The 18,780-nt window shown below is 39.7% G+C and overlaps 1 protein-coding gene across 4 annotated transcripts in view; it reads left to right on the plus strand.

Moving 5' to 3' along the window:
- Nucleotides 1–18,780, plus strand: part of trps1 (trichorhinophalangeal syndrome I) — a 128,646-nt gene that overhangs the window by 19,120 nt on the left and 90,746 nt on the right. For all 4 annotated transcript variants that reach the window (XM_044335873.1, XM_044335872.1, XM_044335874.1 and 1 more), the window contains exon 2: nucleotides 4,757–5,252. In XM_044335873.1, coding sequence (XP_044191808.1) covers nucleotides 5,240–5,252 — 13 coding nt within the window. In that variant the 5' untranslated portion in view covers nucleotides 4,757–5,239. The remainder of the gene's footprint in view (nucleotides 1–4,756; nucleotides 5,253–18,780) is intronic.

An 18,780-nucleotide genomic window follows, 5' to 3' on the forward strand; every position in this document is an offset into this window, starting at 1 on the left:
TGAGGTCCGTTTTTTGACATGTCCTCTGCAGGGAGCTATCATGTTAATATTTTCCAGCCAAGGGATAAAAACCGTATTGTTTCATTTTTTTTTTTCCTCCTCCATCTCTCCACACAAAAGAGAGCTGTTCTAACAGAAGAGTTATCATTAACTGTCTTAAATTGGCATTTGTGTCATGTCTTGCGGGAAAGCATGATCACTATAGTGTTGATGCTTTTGATAAAGATGGAGATTAATTCTGATAACCCCATATACAAAACAATGCTTTCTCAATATTCGCAGCTCACATTGTCAATTTCAGGCTTATTTTTTTTAACATTTCGAGGGCTTCTGGTAATTTCATAGTGTGTTTAAAGGAGGAATGAGGAACAGATGTACGTATATCCTTTTCCTGCCTGCTCTTTTGCCTCTTATTTGGATTTTGATGTTAAGTCCATGTTGCAGGAGTGATGAGTCAACAACCAAAAAAAAAAAAAAACAAAGAGACAGACCTACTTTAGCTTTCCTGTCTGTCTGAGTATCCAGGGCAAACATACATAGTTGCTGCTGTCTATTTTTAGTATTCAAACCATAAAAAAAAACATTAAAACCAATTAAGAATGTCCAGACAATTTAAAAATTAAATAAACATATACAAATACATTTTTATTTTAAATTACTCCAGCTGTTTAATGTATTTGGAACACAAATAAAATAGGCACACCTAAAACAATAACTTTCAGATGTGGCGAAGAACCAGTGAAAATGATGTTGTTTTCAGATGGAGCTTTGCGGTACAGTTAAATACTGTTTGGAAAAATTTTGATTTCTTTGCCATAATTGGTGGAAGGTAGAACTCAACTTGTATAAAAACAGCAAAAGTCTGCGTGTCAGTCTGCTCGTGTTATCTGATGTTCTTTCTGTCAGTCATTAATCATTTTTTTAGACGTTTTGAACATCACACTTTGTGAATTTAAAGCACAAAGGATCAAAATATCTGAATAAACCTATAATTTTCATATGCAGTGTTTGAATAAAAAAAAACACTGTGGTTTCCTGTCTGTCCAATGAGTAATTGATGGAATGTGGAACTAAAATCTAACTACATGACATCTAAAAACAAACTCATCAGCAAAGAAAGCCTTTCTATCTGTCTGCCTGTGGGCCAGTCGTTTTGTTTGTATTGATACAAGATAAAGTTTTTATTAGTACATGCAAAGATCAGCGTTGTGTAGTTGAAATCCAAACAACAAAACTGACTAAAATAATCCATTTCAGATGGAAAAGTTGAGTTGAATAAGAAACAATGTGCTCTCTGTGCTGTAATTGGTGGAACATGGAGCTTAACTCTGTCTATATAACATCTAAAAACGCACTGAGACACATCAAAAAGGCCTTTCAAAGACAATCATTTTCCTGGGGACAGAGGGGGGAAAAAAATCACTGAAAGACGAGGAAGAAACAAGCGTAATTAGTTTGACCACCATGTCATTTGAAACGGCATTAGCAATAACAAATCAGAAAACAATAAAAGATGTGAACAAAGATAAATTAAAGGGCTTGTGTTTCATGGTAAAAATGATTGAAAATGAATGTGAGAGGAGTGTGCGTGTGCGTGTATGGTATGTGTGTGTGTCTGTGTGTTTAGGTGGCAGTTTGGCTTTTGACACGGCATGTGTGCGTACATGCGTGTGTTCATTCGTGCGCGTGTGTGCGAGCGAGGCAGAGTTAGTGAGAGGGTATTTGTGTGTAATCATGTACGTCAGGCCGTCATGAATGGTGTGTTTGAGACAGAGCGGAGTGTGGAGTTCCTCGGGCTGGACCAAATTGGAAACAGAAAAACAAACATTCCCTAGGAACCCCCCGCTCTCCATCTCCCCCACCTCCCCCTCGTCTGCCGGCTGGTGGCGCAGTCCAACCTGTCTGGGACAATGTAACGGTCTATAGTCGGACCGGACCACACACATTCGTGGAGGGGGGTTGGAGAGCAGGAGGCGGCGGCTGTGGTGGTGGGAAGAGTTTGAAGGGGGGGGGGGGGTGGGGAGGGAGGGGAGGTGGGGGGATCTCAGCCACAATCACAGTTGGAAAAAAGAGACAGAAGAATCATATGAATATGACAGAGAGCTAGTGATGAATTGATGGGAAATACAGAGAGATGGGGGGGGGGGGGAGAGAGAAGTGAGGCGGAGCGTTAAAAGTTGATGGACATGAGACGTGGAAACAGTTGTAACAGTGAGAGCAACAGAGAGACGGGAATGAAAAAAGATAGAGATAAGTCATCGTGGAGAAATAAAGAAAAAAAAAAAAGAGGATAAGGAGAAAAACAGAGGGGCAGGGAAAGACAGTGATTGAGTAAATGAGTAAGCAGCAGCTAGTCTGAGTCAGAGCTCCACAGGGAAAATATTTAGAGTCACACTCACTCTTTAAGAGAAAGAAAACTTCTCTCTCTTTTTTCTTTTCCTGTTGTGAGTACTACTAATGAGTAAGTCGCCCTCGAGTTTTTCTTTTTGTCTTTTGTACTTTCTTGAAGAAAATGCTCTTTCAGCTCTAATAGCTTGTGCTATTATGTGGTCAATCATGTAATAACCGGAAGCATGTGCGTGTATATGTATGTGTGTGTGTGCGCTCAGTATAATTTCACAGTGAGGATTTTACAGCCTGGAGAAAACATCAGAATGTATGAGTTCGATCGTTGTGTACTAAGCTCTCATAGCTTGTAGTGAGATGAGCCTTCAATAGAGCTAAGCTAGGTTTGTTAAAATGTATGCTCATTTAACACAGTGAAATTATATATAACCTCAAGGAAGTACATTGTCGCCTGGGGACATGCGACGGGTTTCATCCCACACGTCTACCTGAAAAACACCAACCAGTTTCTCAAAGACATGTTTATATCTTCAAAAACATTACTGTTTTAAGATGGGAGGGTCTTAAAATGACTCATAATTTCAGTAATGACTCATAATGTGCTTCGCTTTTCATGCAAGCAATCTCTGTTTTCTCTTTTCTAACAGCAGATATCCTTTTTCAGATAATGACACACTCCGGATCTCAAATAGCTGAAATAGCTGCGTTCATTTTCTATCTATAGTCCAGACAAAGTCAGAACTGCATGTGGATGTGGTCAGGACCAGGTAAACCACTGAACAGGTATCCTGAGTCATGGCAATCCTTCCTCTGCATCTATTTCAGCTCTCCTGCTGTCTTGCTTATTTACTTAGGGTTAAACTTAAAGGGCGGTAGTACAAGTTGAATTGAAAATTAACAGTTTTGGTCATTTCAAAAGAATAGACAGTTAAGTTTAGCATGCATGCAATCAGGAAAACAAAGAACATACAACATAACAGTGGTGTTAGAAGTGAGCAAGTTCCAAAAATAACTCCCAAGTGTGCGTGCGTTAAGACTTATCTGTTATCCACCACTGATACACACACCTACGTGCCTACATACACACACACACACACACACACACACACACACATACACCAGTCAGACTGACCCAAGGAAACCGGCTTTGTATAAATACAGACTCAGATTTAGATTTGCGGTGAGAGGGAGAGGAGAGGCAAGATGGATGGAAAGACGAAGAAGGGGTGGCAGAGAGAAAGAGAGAGAGAGAGAGAGAAAGAGAGAGAGAGAGGAGTGGTACAGACGCAGAGGGTGGGGTGATTTTTGTGGTTGGGGCAACAAAAGGGGGAACTGAGAACCGGAGAGTCTGACATTTAACACTAGAATTACCGAATAAAGAAAATATAATTGTCAACGGTCACAACCACTGGAAATTAGATTGGAGGCGATTTGTTTAGTAATTCCTGGAAACTGGTCATCGATGACCTCCCTGTTTCCTTTTTATACAGTGATCAATATTGAAATAGAGCGAATAATACTTGTGGAAAGAGAGAGAGACACACAGAGAGACAGAGAGAGAGAGACAGAGAGAGAGTGAGTGTGTGTGTGTATGCTGGTGCCACTGATTGCAACCACAAACTGTAATTATTTGCTAATTTGAATTAATTTCTCCTGGTATTATTAGAGGCTTTTTTGTCACAATTTACTGGCAGCACACTGTACTGGACACTTAACTGAGAGTATTTTTAGTTGACTGAGAACTCTACCAATGTGTTTGTTTTATAGATAGCTGTTATTAGACTGCACTAACATTACATTACACTGCACCCTCTCTCCCTCTCTCTCCACACACACACACACACACACACACAGACACACAAACGTACACACATATGTTGTTAAGAAGTAGAGAAATATTTGTTCTTAATCCAACTGCCTTGAACATGTCCTTCATCTCTAAGCGGCTTTTTAAAAAACACAGTTTTCAAAAACATTACTTTTATTAATTGCAGATTTTAGAAGAAAATGTGAAAGAGATAAAATATTACACATAGGTTTCACCATTTGAGAAAAGCTGGTTGATGCTTTCCCTCGTCAATGGCACACATAGTTTGGGCATTTTACCACACTTTATCAGTGGCCTGGCCCCAAATCGTTCTTCACATGTGGAAGGTGTCAGCTGTCAACTACGGTGATAAAACAAAATTGGTACAATTAGAGAGTTTGACTGGCTGAGGTCTCAGCAGGGCATTAAATATTTTTGCTTATTGTGCACCTTTGATCAGCCAGTCAATTTGGATGTCTAAAGTCTACACAAAATTGTTTCCTGTAAATGTAAAATATGGACAATGTTGGCTCAAATAGCTTCCAGTAAATGCTGCAGAATGTGCCCGTTTCTAAAGTTATTTGTCTTTCTGTCATTTTCCAGGTTATTAAGTTGATGGTGGACTCTGACAACCGTGACTGAGGACCTAAACCAGAACTGGAAAAAAAAAAAGACAGGACAACAAGAACAGCAGCCTGCTTAAAACTTCTTCCACGGATCTACAACACACTTGATCAAACTCAAAGCTGTATTGGCCAGATGTGAAGCATAAGAGGAGCAACAGCCCTGGACCAAAGGTAGCTGATGCTACGTGGAGTTTCATAAACAGAAAATCAAAGAAGCAGAAACATTTTTGCTCCAATGTTCACGGACCTGTGTGGAGTTACGTGGACCTGATAAAGAAATGGAGGGATATTAGTGCGAGCTCGACACCTGGTTTCTGCTTCCCATTACCGGAGTGGAGTACAGAGGGCCAGTAGCCGAGCTGTGCTGCTGGACGGACCGTTGCGGTGCGGGATCGAATTGAGCCGCTTCAACAGAACTGATGCCAAGGCCAGGAGTCAGCCATGATGTTTTTATAACCTGATGATCAGCAGAGGTAGGACATGTTTATGTTTTAATCCAGTCATTCCAAAAATGATTAATCCCTCAACATAACAGTTAATAACTTAAATAACATGATCTCCATTACTAAGATCATATGACATAAATCATGGAACAAAAATACTCAAAAACATTTAATACCTTAGCTATGCATTAAGGAAAAAAAATAAAGTATTCTTTGTTATGATATGTGTTTAAATTACATTTTCTGCATGCTTCGGTAACATTCAGCAATTTGAAGTGGAATCATATCCCTTAAAACACATTTTTTAATATATCACAAGGTTGTCACTCTGATTTATTATTGTCAATTGATCAATCTGTTATAGAATAATGAGTAATTACTGTTCATGAATTGATATCCGATCTCTGTTTACCACATAAACATCTATATTTATCTTGTAGAACAAGCTTCAATTTTTAAGCATTGCTCAAATTTTTGTGGATTAAAAGAATGTTTTATGGTCATTTTTTGGTAAATTGCAAACTTTTGTTATTTACTACCTGAGGGAGTATAATTTGTATGATTTTTTTTTTGTTGTTGTGTTTGTGCATTTTTGTGTGGGTGCGTTTGACAATATGACCATACAGTGAGTCATGATTTTTGTTTAAACTTTATAAAACACATAAACACAAACTTACAGTGCATGCGCCATTTTCTTTAGATGAAAGAAAAAAAAAAGTTTCGACTAGAAATCTCGTCTTTGCCTGGAACGGGTACAGGAGATGGGTTACTGAGACTAAACGACTGCTGATAAAATGGTGTTTATGCAGAAAAACAGTTCTATGAGCAGTATTATGAAAAACTGCTCTTAGTCATCGCTGTTGGAGGAAGTGACTGCGTGTGTTGCCTGAAAATGCTTTGCCTTGCGGTGGCCTTAAGTACCAAGTTTATCTGCTTTACTTGTGGAGGCTGAAAAAAAAACGTTTGTATGATCATCATCCGGATTCAGACAAAGTTTGTTTCTTTGACGTTACGCAGCGATCTCACCACATGTTACCTGTGCTAGTAAAGTCTGGTGATAACACCTTGGTCAGTTGTTTGATCAGCTGCGTTAGATCACATGTAGTTAGAGTAAAAAAAAAATGTCAGTCACGTAGCTGACACCAGCTGTGTCTAGTTAACTACCGTAAACCTTTCTGACCTAACTGTTTTTCTCCATGGTTTTGTTTTGAAAATAATGGTGGTGATGTTGACAAGTGCCACCGGTGAAAACTTATATATTACAGGCGGTGCAGAAGCCACTCTGCTCAGTTGGTGATGCAGTTACAGGGTGATAACGTACACCTGGATGTTTTTGTGCCCGTTAGTCGAATGTAGAGCTTTATTTTAAGTGAATGTAAGGGATCAATTTGTTTAAATGCTTGACTTGAACGGGCTGTTGCTGCATGCAATCAGGACCTACACACACGCACACACACATACACACACACACACACACAGGTTATTGTACTACAGGAAATTCATTTACATACAGTTGAGGTTATGTAAGTGTGCACACTAAACTGCAGTGGTTTGTGGTGGAGGGTACATAATAGCAGTGTGAATATTAGATTGTTTCTCTTAAACTACTGTATGTGTTTATGTGTGTATGTGTGGAGCAAGGGGTTTTGTATGTTGAGTCATTTCACTGAGTTATGCTGTATGTGCGAGAATCCTTTATTTTGTACTCAGTGTATGTGTATGTGTGTGTTTTTTTGGGTGTGAGAAAGACAGCATGAGTTTGTGAATTTTAGTAAAGTAAGCAGTTGTGTCTATTGATATAGTGATGTGCGGTATGATACTATACACTATATTTTGCTGAATCAGGATTATTGTAAAAGTGTGCACTTCGGGGCACACAAGTACACAGATGTGTTGAAATATCATAATTTGTTTAAGCTTGCTGCCATTTCTCACCAGTCATCAGTTGTACAGTACCAAGTGTAGACACACACACACACACACACACACACACACACATATACAACTGCTGTGTTATCCTCCGACACCTGTGTCACCACACACACACACCGAAGCGCTCTGTTTCCTTTCTATTTCTCGCACACACACTCCTCTTTTTTTCTTGTCTTGCTGTCTCGACAGTTTCCATTGGGAACTGTTTCCACCGAAGTTAAAAAAAAAAAAAAAAAATTGTGAAAACTATCAACAGTTTTCAGCGAGGTCCCTGGATTATCTGAAGTAACTGGGACATTATTTCTGGAAAGGGACTTGGGTTTTACAAATGTAATTTTTGAGTGCATTGAAACAAAGTTCCACTCACTCTAATTATATTGGGATGGCAGCAGAGGTCTCAGCGGCAGGGTTCCTAAAAACTCCTCAAATAAAACTCAAACTATCTGTATGGCTAAATACCACTTGGGCTAAGTGGGAAAATATGTTTTTGTGTCATTTGGGTGAACTGACCCTTTAAGGATAAATGCAGGGAAGCTCATTGGCTTAGTGTGGTGTGTGTATGTGTGTGTGTGTGTGTGTGTGTGTCCATGATATCAATTTGTGCTTCTTTAAAATTTACTTTATTTCTGCATTTAAATTGAGGTTTTTTTTTAGGTTTTTTTTTTTAGTATGTGTTTAGATAAATGATTAGAATGAGCCTGAGCATGAGGCCTTTTATGCACATGAGTGCGGGCGTATGTGCGTGCATGTTTGTGTGTGTGTTTGTGTATGTTTTTCATTATGTGGTACGGTGGCTTTGCTTGGTGATGTTATTCAGCAGGGCGGATTGCTTTGAGCTGCTTGATGCTTTTAGCTGTGGTCTATGTTTGTGTGCGTGTGTATGTTTAACTGTGTCTACATATGTGCCTATGTGTGTTCGCATGCCTTCAACTGTGTACGTATATACACATGCATACATACATTCAGGCTTGTATGTGCGCGTGCATGCGTGTGAGTGTGTGTTGTGGTATCATGTAGTCTTTGATGTGCTCATACACGTCAGAGTTGGCAGATTTTTTTTTTCAGGGTTTTTAGAAAACTGAGGAATGTTGAGTAGAGACAATTCAGTCAGGTTCAAAAGCAAGTTTGACTCTCATGCACACAAACACACACACATTACTAAGATGTTCAGGAATTGATTTCTGTGATGTAGTGGCCCAAAAATGAGTTTTGCTCCTCTGAGGCATGTGTTTATTCCCCTTGTTCATCAGTAGATCTCTTTCTTTCTGTGTCATCCGCTCACTGTCCTCTCGGTTTTTATCTCTCTCATCCTGACTCACTCTCAGACACATAAACAGCAAAAGTCACAGTGAAACCTGTTTCAGAGGAAAATGTGTGAACACACAGTATGTATGATAACTACCTGTTGACCTATTTGCACCAAATAGGTCAGCAGGTGGTTCATTGTGTGTACGATGATCTCATCTTTTCACAGCTTTACAGCGCGATGTATTACTATTAGCTCTGGCACACAAACCAGACACAGACACTGGTTTTTGTGTCGGTTTTAGTCTGTGTGTGTGTGTGTGTGTGTGTGTGTGTGTGTGTGTGTGTATGTGTGAGACAGCAACAAGTACCCATTTATTATTCTGTACATAGGGTAGCCCCCACCCCCACAAACTCACACACCTGCACTCGCACGCATAGCAGGTCTTTCTCTTCGTCCCCTAAAACCCAAACAACAATTTATTCTAATTAATTCCAATTAAGGCATATTAATTGTGCAGACAAAGATTAATAAAGGAGGTGTCACCAGCTGTCATGGCAATTAATGACTTAATTTGTTAGTTTGTTAATGATCGACTTGTTTAAAGGACACAGAATCAATCAAAGATCAAAGTGACAGATGTGTGTGTGTGTCTCAGTCTCTGTCTGGGTGTGGAGATGTGTGTGTGTGTGTGTGTGTGTTTTCATTCTTAAATCAGTTTGTCACTAGTAAAAAAAAATCAACAAGGGTTTATTGCATTATCACATTGAATTTGTCATTTTCTTTTTGTCTTAAAGTGATTTTGGCTTGTTTTCAGTTCATTTTCATTGGGGCTTTAAATCAGTGTGACATCACAGATAAGGGGCAGAACATAGCCTTCTGTTTTTCTGTTAATTAATTGCATTGTCTCTCACGTATTGATTAAATTTGGGCTGAGCAAACAGGTATATTAGCAGCCAGCCTCCTAACCTGGCATTTGATTTACAACAAAGCTAGAATGCTCTCAAGCCTCAGAGTCACTGAACTACAACAACCATAGAACTGCGAACAAGGAGGAGCTATTCGCACCCTCGGTTCACTTTTCCCACAGACGTTACTTCACTCACAGTTTGAGCTCCTCTATGGCTTGGATCGCGCATGAAACTGTCCTACTGAAGTCATCAGCACAAAAGATGAACAACTGCATCAGAAAATATGTGGTTCTTTGGTAAAAAGTTGAAGGCACAAGACTTTGGACATAAAGAGTTCAGGGTAGAGGTTAATTTCAACTCCCGAGGTGCATTCCAGCAAGAAACATCCAATCATCAAGCTTAAAATTCAGCCGTGTGTGCTGCTGTCAGTGGGCGGAACCTAAAGATTGTGGCTTTGAGAAAACTGATTATACAATCTACAGCATGATTCAGTTCACTTTTCATTTCTGGTCATTTAACAACTATGGTGCCCCTCTGATTCTTGATAGCAACGTTGGCTGAGGCTCATGGGTATTGTAGTATTTTTTTAGTAGTAGTAGTAGTATTTCTCAGAAACAAAGTTTGAAATAATTGAAACTGGTGGTCATAATATAAACCTGTAGGGCTGTTACATTATCCAGGAGAGTCCCATGTTTCTATGTTATGTAACTTTGAGCATATTGTGTAAAGAAAAGGTTGAAATGGGAATACAGAATGGGGAAAAACACTTCCTGAGCTAGCAGCCCCTCCCACTTCTCAAATCTATAATGCAGTCATTGCATCATGTCCATCAGTGTATGGTGTTCATCACAATGTGTCACATGTTTGTATTTGTACCTAATTGGAACATAGCCTACTGATCAACTCTTCACACAATGTACAGGAGGTTACCCAGGTAGTCAAAATTGCTCGTACTAATGACAGATTCACGATAGATTCGTCCAAATACACTTCATCCTGTTCCAAACCTCGGGCCACTTCAGTGAATTCAGAGTCATTTGCTCCAGAGGGCCCAAATCATTTCTTCACACACTCTAATTTTCACTTGCATATATGAGTGAAGTTGTAAAGTAAAGTAGGTGGACAAAAATAGTAGAGTATGGTATTTGATCTGCTTTATTTTAGCTGATACTGATCCTTGGGTTTGGCTCAGGACATCTCTCCAGTACGTATGTAAGGATAAAGACTACCCCAGTAACCACCCAGTTGCTTAGACACATGTGGATAACTGACAGTAAACAAACCGTGGGAAACCCTAAATCAATCTGAAATTCGCCACTCACTTGTCCCATCCACCTGTCTCTGCAGCTCGTCTGTAGAACCACTTTATACAGCCAGAACTGACTGGCATTTGTTAGGTGGTTGTTTGGTGTGTTAATGTTCCACTGCTGGTTTTGAGGGCTCTCTTTTTGTCCAGCTTTTCTGGGGGAAAAAATCCATTAATCAGATTAAGAATGGTAACTAGGCAAAGCAGGGGCACTGGACCCAACCTAGTTTTCAAGGCTTCTACCAATTTATCTTCCTCTCTGTCTGTTTCTGTGTTTGTAGCAGAGTTGGGGTTGAAATCCATTAATCAGATTAGGTTAGCAACTGACCACATAGCTAGAGGGAGACCAGACCCCGACTAGTGGTTCTGTATTTCAGCATTATTAAACCACAGAATTACACTCCAAGCCTGTTCTGTATGTGTGTGTGTGTGTCTGAGGCAGAGGCATCTGTTGAATGTACGTCTAAGGATCTGTCTGACTGTTTGCAACGTTGTGTGCGTGTATGTGTGTGTGGGTGTGTGTTTATGAGTCTATGCAGTAGAGAAAGTAGTAAGGTTTTCGTACCACAGAGGCACTCAAATGCTGAAGTCTGGTAAATATAGATGACGTTACCGAAATATTTTGTTAATGATTAACACTTACACTACTTAATGCATATCAAAAGCGCTCTCCCACAGTATGTGTATGTGCATGTTTGTTTTTGCTCTCCAAGCCATTAGACCCACGTATGTGTCACTACTTGCTCTAACGATAACCTGTGCTACACCCATCCACTGACACATTTACTCTTTAAGGATCTCTGCTCGTGTGTGAGGCTACCTGTTTGTGTCTGTGTGCATGCGGCTTGTGTGTATTTCTGTGGGGCATGCACAGATGTGGGTGTGTGTTTTTGTTCAGTTTGGCTACAACTGTGTGTTGTAGCGAAGTGAACAAGTGTTAACAAGCTCAGTGCAGACTGTATTTATTTAATCCATATGCTGGTGAACTATACAGCTGTGTGCTGCTCCTGGTATGTCTGGAAGGAAAAATCACTGCAGTCGCAGCCTTGTCTGAGGTACAGAAATTATTGCCAAGTCAGCTCAAATGTGGCTGTGTATATTGACAAAAACTTGTACTGTTTTTCTTTTTGCTCAAAGGAGCACTTTGCTGATATTTTTTCAACCATGTATTAGTTAAAGTGGTGACAAACCTTTGCAGACTTTTTCTCTGTATCAATGCTATTCATTCATGTATCCTGACATCATAGGGAGAGTTTGGCGGAGAACTCAGTTATATATGCACAGTGGATTTTATAGATTACTTCACATTTTATAACATGTTGTCAGAATCTGTGCAGATCTGTAAAAACACGAATCCACCGCTGAGGAAATGCAACAGAGACAGGCACAGGCTCCGACCGCCGTTGATAGTACTGCTGCCAGGCAGACAGCACCAGCACCATTCCCTGAGACGATAAAGACAGAGCTGCTGGGAGCTGACGGGCTAGTGGCTAGCGGTGGCGCTGCAGCTAGCAGCCAGGCTGCCTGGCAGCAACCACACAACTTGCCAGAACAATAAAAAAGAGGGTAGCTGGGGGCTGACAGATAGTTCCAACTGGTAGTTTTTTCAGATCCAGGTGCCCACCAAAGCCAAACGCAGCCGAGTCAGGCACCATGCTGCAGTGAGTTTCACAGTAGACTGCTGTGCTTGTTTGAGTGTGTTGCCAGTGCCAGTGCAGAGGGAGCATGGGTGTGTGGAACAATGCAGGCACAAAATTGTCATCAAAGATAAACAGGAAGAAATAAGCATTGCCAGCAGCAACATGAGATATTGACTGAGTATTACTGTAAACATATACTGTGTTTGTATATGTCCAGCAATATATCATTTTTGATGTGGTGGTTGCTAACGCTGGTTATTCCTCCTGCAATAAATAGGAAAGATTTCAGCACTTGGGGCGCACACTCAGTGGTGAAAATATTATATGACGCTATGATTACTATTCACTTTCTTTAAATATTAAAGCTTCTCACAGTGAGCGCTGATTTGTCTTAGCAGGAAAAGCACAGGAAACTCCATTTTTATCATTACATTGTTGATGACTACGTTTAGGTGTTTGACAGGTATAATGAAAAAGGTTTATTTTCTATTGGAAGCCATCTGAAAGAGATTTGTTCTACTTTATTTACTCAAATAATTTCCTACCACTCAATGATTTCAATGCATTTGGAGCAATTTTAATACAATAGGCTTTCATGCAGAGATGAGGATGGATTATAATGGCAACCTTTAATTTATATTATGTGTTTTATCTTTATAGTTATTACCTTCAAATGCCAAAAGATTTTATTATTCTATTAAAAGTGTTAAAAACTAAATGTATTGAGTTAGTTTTGTGTCTTTGTGAGTTACGGGAAAAAAACTGTGGATGTCGAGCACCACAGTATTCAGTGTGCATGTGTGCGTGTGTTTGTCTTAATGAATGTGTTTTCTGGTGTGTATGATGAAAGAGGCCTGTGTAGCCTGTCAAGTATGTAGTAGTTATACATTGTATGGTGTGTGTGTGTGTGTGTGTTTCTGTTATTTATTATCCATTCTCATGAAAGACAGAGTCTCTCTCGGGGAGATGTTGCTCTTTTTCTCTGCGTCATGTCTTACAGAAGTCACTTATTTGGTCTTAACGAATCAATGCTGAGTAAGTCGACCTGGAAAATCGGACACTTTTGACTCCAGCTGCTTTGGGTCCCTCGGATATGTTTGACTGCAATAACAAACACTGTTGAATTTGACTCCTGAATCCTTTTGGAGCCAATTGTCAGTAATGGAACATGAAAAGTTCCATATAATTAGAAAATACTGGAAGACCTGCTGTGTCTTTGACTACGTGAAGAAAAAGGGACATTTAGTGATTGGCAGAGAAATGGATTTAGAGAAAATAAACCTGCAACTGAAAGATTGGATGAGAATGTTTTTTTTTTTAACATGATTACTGTCAAATACTTCCAAAGCCTTTGCTGTATACTGCATTGATATAAATGCATAAAGACGGCATTAAACTGAGCTTAGAGTAAGAGAGAGACAGATACTAGACCGAATGTATCACCATCATCAGATGAATGTTAGGATGATCACAGTTCTTGGTGATCTCAAGGCAGACTTAATAAGGAGGTGTCTGTGCTTTGTTTAGTCAAGATCTGCACAGGTTTGGCACAGGATCCTGCTTCAGGACTACTGCCGTTTAGGTTTTCATGTAGTGAAGTTTGACTTAACACTTTCCTGTTGGGTGACTTCTTATTCTTTATTCTTGCTTATGTTGTTGTTTCTTGTTTCAAAGGTTGGATTTTTGCCAATCATTTGTTGTGATTTCATTCAGTCTGATGCAAATCTCTTATCTCAAATCTTTAAAACTCAAGAGGGCTGTTGACAGTCCGTTCTGTAATTCAGTGAAGCATAGTTCATTTTTGTTTAGCATAAGACTTCCAATCAGCTCTGCCGGTTGTTAACTAGCAGACTTGGTAGAAATTCATATATCTGATGAGACTTTCTTGTCCATATATGCTACAGACCGTGCTAATGACACTATACTGATTTATTAGCATAGTCTTTACCTTTACCATACAATTCATGACACATCTTTCATCAAAAGTTGTTAGATTAGTTAGACATAAGATGCATGAGGTACATATATTCCACTTTGGCAGTCAGGCTAATTGTTATTTTTGATAGCACCACTGTCTGATGCCAGCAAGTCAAATATTAGCTGTTATATTAGCCAGTATAACTGGTCGAGTTCCAGCTTTTTGCAGACATCTGCCCCAGCTGCTTAACGGAGTAGATTTACAACTGCCTCTGTTGGAATATTAAGTTGAAAACCTACTTTTAGACTGGGGAAAATAACTAACCTCTCTAATGGATAAGTGCCCTAGAATGCTTAATGCTGAGCCTTAGCGTGTGTGTGTGTGTGTGTTTGAACGCGTGTGTATGTGTGTGTGGTAATCTCCATGGCAGGTTCCTTGCCATTAGTGCACTGCTGAACAAGGCAGCAATTCATTCAGCAGGTTTAACTGTCTGGTGTGTGTGTGTATGTGTGTGTGTGTGTGTGTGTGTGTGAGAGAGAGAGAGAGAGAGAGAGAGAGAAAATCTGTATATGTGGTGTGTGTATGTGTGTGTGTGTGTGGCTGTGTGGCAGGTTTCTAAGTGCAGAGTGTGTGTTGTTTTTGGAGAATTGTTTCCGTGCGCCTGTCTGCACCATATGGCCCAATGTGGAAAAAGGCCCCTTTAGGGGTCTGTGTGTATGGGAATATGTATTGTGTGTGCGTTTCTCTCTCTCTCTCTCTCTCTGTGTGTGTGTGTGTGTGTGAGAATGTGTGTACAGCGGTCTGGTCTGCCCAGAGTGAAGCTGTAAAAACAAAAACGTCTTGAGAAAAAGAAAAAAAGACTACATTTCGAGCAGTGATGTCAAATACTACCTTATTCTCTCTCACTCACACACACAAACACAAACACACACGCACACACACATGCACACACACATGCACACACACATGCACACACACAAACACAATCACCGATCTGCAAGTTACTTATTTTTTATCTTTATCATTTGATCTTTCGTCACTTTTGTTGTTTCAATAATAGCGTCTCCGTCTTTAGTCGTATTAGCTTTAATAGTCAAGTCTGATGCAGTGTTTTACTCCAATTACACTCTCTATTTTTACTCCAATAATTACTTTCTTTCTTTCTTTTGGAATTGTTTTTCACCTCTCTTGTCATTTTAAATCTGTTTTTTTTTTTTTTTTTTATATTGTTCTCAAATTGGTGAAAATAATCACTTCAATTTTTCCTCCAGTAATCACTTAATTTTCCCCTTTTGTTTTTCATTTGTCTGTTTTGTTTTTCGCTTGTCGTTTATTTTGTCTAATTGGCGTAAACCTCAGGGCTGTGGTAATGACTTCTGAGGTTAACGAGCTTCTGCTAACAATCACTCAGTCACACACATGCACAAGCACCCACTTGTGCAAGGGTGCACACACTTACGTGCGCTCTCAAGTAAGCGTGTTCATACATATAGAGATGTATGCTTATAAACACATTCACAAGCATGACACACACATTTAGAGATTGCCATTATCACAAGAAACCTGTCACATTTGATTCATGAAGCTTGCTTACAGCTTCAGTTTGAGTGTTGGATCTGAGATTAAAGGTACATTTGCAAGAAAAATACCAATTAAAGTGCATGTACATATCAGCACGTTTCAGTATATAATATGTGCTGGCTGTAGAGAAATGAACATACACTCTCACTCTCACTCACTCTCATACCTAAATACATCAGCAACACCATCGAAAAGATGTATATGGTTGTCTGAAGGAAGAATGAGTGTTTATTTTTAAAATTCACGTGAAATAGAGAGACTGATGGTTCAAAGAGAGAGTTAGCAACCAAAAATCAATTCAATCGTATTTAGCAGCTGCATGAAAAACGGCGATCTTTTTCTTTCTGATGTGTGTGTGTGTTTACATTTAACATTTACCATCTGTTGAGTGCTCAATGCTCAGCCAGTTTAAGGCTACATGTAACAAAGCATCAATACTGATGCAGTTAAATAAAATGTCAGTTGAAGGTTAATATTCTCACCACGTTACCCCCCCAAAAAAGTGACAAACTTCACTTTTTCTGGTTGTTTTCTTTGGTAAGTGGCCACTTATCAAGCGCGATACCACTCCTTCTCGTCCCGGCTTTCTACAACTCAGCGTTTTCAGTTATTTTCTGTTATCAGCATACCTTGTCATGCGTTATTTCACCTTGTAAACCAGAGCAACTTTCCATGTACAAACTTAACCAAGCTGCTAACTTAATTGCAGCATTATATTCTAGCTACCATGCACATCGACCATCATGTAGTTTTCCTCCCTTTTAAATTATATATTTGAAAGTGTGACCTTTTTGTTTTATATACATATATATATATAAACTCTCCTTGTGTTTAATGGGAGTTAATACAATGGCTGGTGTTTGGCCAGAAAACATCAGCTGTGCTTGAACACATTGTTTCTTACATGAGGTACTCGGCAGCATCTGTGTATATAGTGTGTTATCACTAAATTATTTGCTATACACAAGTTATCATAGAGCCCTGGAGTGACCGAGCCACACAGGTGTCTAAAACATCCAGCTGGTCAGTCCTTATAAAACTTACAAAGCCTTCTCTTTACCTCAGAAGTTGGATGTATAGCTTTGAGATGCTAAATTCCACTAAGCTTTATTGATGAGAGGAATCTGACTTGAGTCTTGACTGCAGTCTCCTGTTAGTTCTCCTGGTGTGAACTCTGCCTTAATCTCTCTCTCTCTCTCGCTCTCTCTGGTATCTTGATATGGTCTGTGTTCTGCAGCGACTTCTAAACATTTACATTTCTGCTTTCAAGTGCTGTTTATATATGGCTCTTATCTGCTATCTAACACACACGCGTGCACATTCAGACAGGGACAGACGGTGAATCAAACCTTTAGTCGTCCTGACAGCGGGACTGTTGCTATGTCCATAATAGGACAGGAGGAGAGAGAAAGGCAGTAAGAGAAAAGAGTGCCACATAGACAGAAGGAGGGGGAGGCAGATAATTTGCCACCAGAGTGTTTTGTGGGGAGGTGAGGCGTGGAACTTTGGTGACTTTAGCTCATAGGCTTTTTTGTGATACTCTACTGATCCCCCGTTGTGAAATTTCTCTTTTCATCTCCTCTCTTAGATTCTAGCCTCTGCTACAAGAACAGAACCCCTGGGGCCGGCAGGGATTCGGTGTCTTGCTCAAGGACACGTTAGCAGGGTGGATTTCCTATAGTCACGGGGGAGATAACTTGGCCCTCTGGTTGAGAGATGCTTTAGTCACTCTGCCACCTTGCCATGCTACCCTTGGCTTGTGTGCTCAAATGCTGCCCCATGTCGATAAACTCTTGACAAATTTGTGGAAAAAAAACACCTCTGGGACCACTGGTTGCACCCTCTCCTTTGCTCTGTAGGACAGGACAGAAGCTGTGCAAACAGAGGGTGAGGTTTTAAAGTGGTGGTTCCCAAACTTTATGGCTTACAACCCCCTAAAACAAAGCTATGTTCACTTGCGACCCCTCATCAAAGACTGCATATGTCTAAAGGGTGTTAGCAGTTAAATTTAATAGTGAAAGAGCAATTCTTCCTTCTCAGATGATTTCAATTACAACTGAAACATTTAGTGGATTAATTAAACAGAAAAATAATTGTTAGCTATTTTGATAATCAATTAAGTCATTTGAAGGCAAAAATGCCAAAGATGTCCCAAATGTTGCTTCTCAATTGTGAGCAACTTCATCTTTTCTCATTTTCTTATCATTGTAAGCTCAATATATTTCGATTTTTGGACTGTTGCTTAGACAAAACAAGACATTTGAAGAAGTCACCTCAGGCTTTAGGAAACTGTGATGAGCATTTTTTTCTGCTTCAGGTTTTCTGACATTATTTCAAACAATTATTCAGTTAATTTTGGAAAATAATTGGCAGATTAGTCAATAATGAAAATAATTGTTATTGCCGCAGTCCAAATTTGATTTTTTTTTAAAGGCCAGAAGGAGTAAAGTTATCCAGTAATTCACAAGAAAGAAAAAGCCAAGAAAAGAATAAAAGGTCTCAAAAAGTAAACATAGGTCACTTCCTTTCCTGTTAATTGTCTCGTGACCCCTGCGATTTACCTTTCGACCTCTTAGAGGAGTTCCTGACCTTCAGGTTGGTAAAAACAGCTTTAGGACCAGAACTGCACCTGGTTTAGGAGCCGCTCACAGTCGATCCTGACCTCTGACCTTCCTGTTAGACTGAGACAAAACAAAAGAGAACGCTACTACTAGAGATCGGTGGAGTATCACATCAGACAGGACTACTTTTCATGAGATCAGCTGGTGACACATTGTCAGATGGCTTGAAATCGACAATGTATTTGTTGTTAACTCTATTTGTCAGCGCAGATCTGTTTTCTTTTGATAGAGGATAGTTGAAGTTATTGCTTCAAGGGAGATGTTCCATGAACAGCAGGATAATAGAGCAAGGTAGGCCAGAGCCTTGCAACGGGTGAAATTATGGTGAGGGAGTATCAAGGAGCAATGCATAGAGAGCAAGAGAGAGAGAGAGAGAAAGAGAGAGAGAAAGGAAATGATACAT

The sequence above is a fragment of the Thunnus albacares genome, chromosome 19 (assembly GCF_914725855.1).
Source record: "Thunnus albacares chromosome 19, fThuAlb1.1, whole genome shotgun sequence".
NCBI classification, from domain to species: domain Eukaryota; kingdom Metazoa; phylum Chordata; class Actinopteri; order Scombriformes; family Scombridae; genus Thunnus; species Thunnus albacares.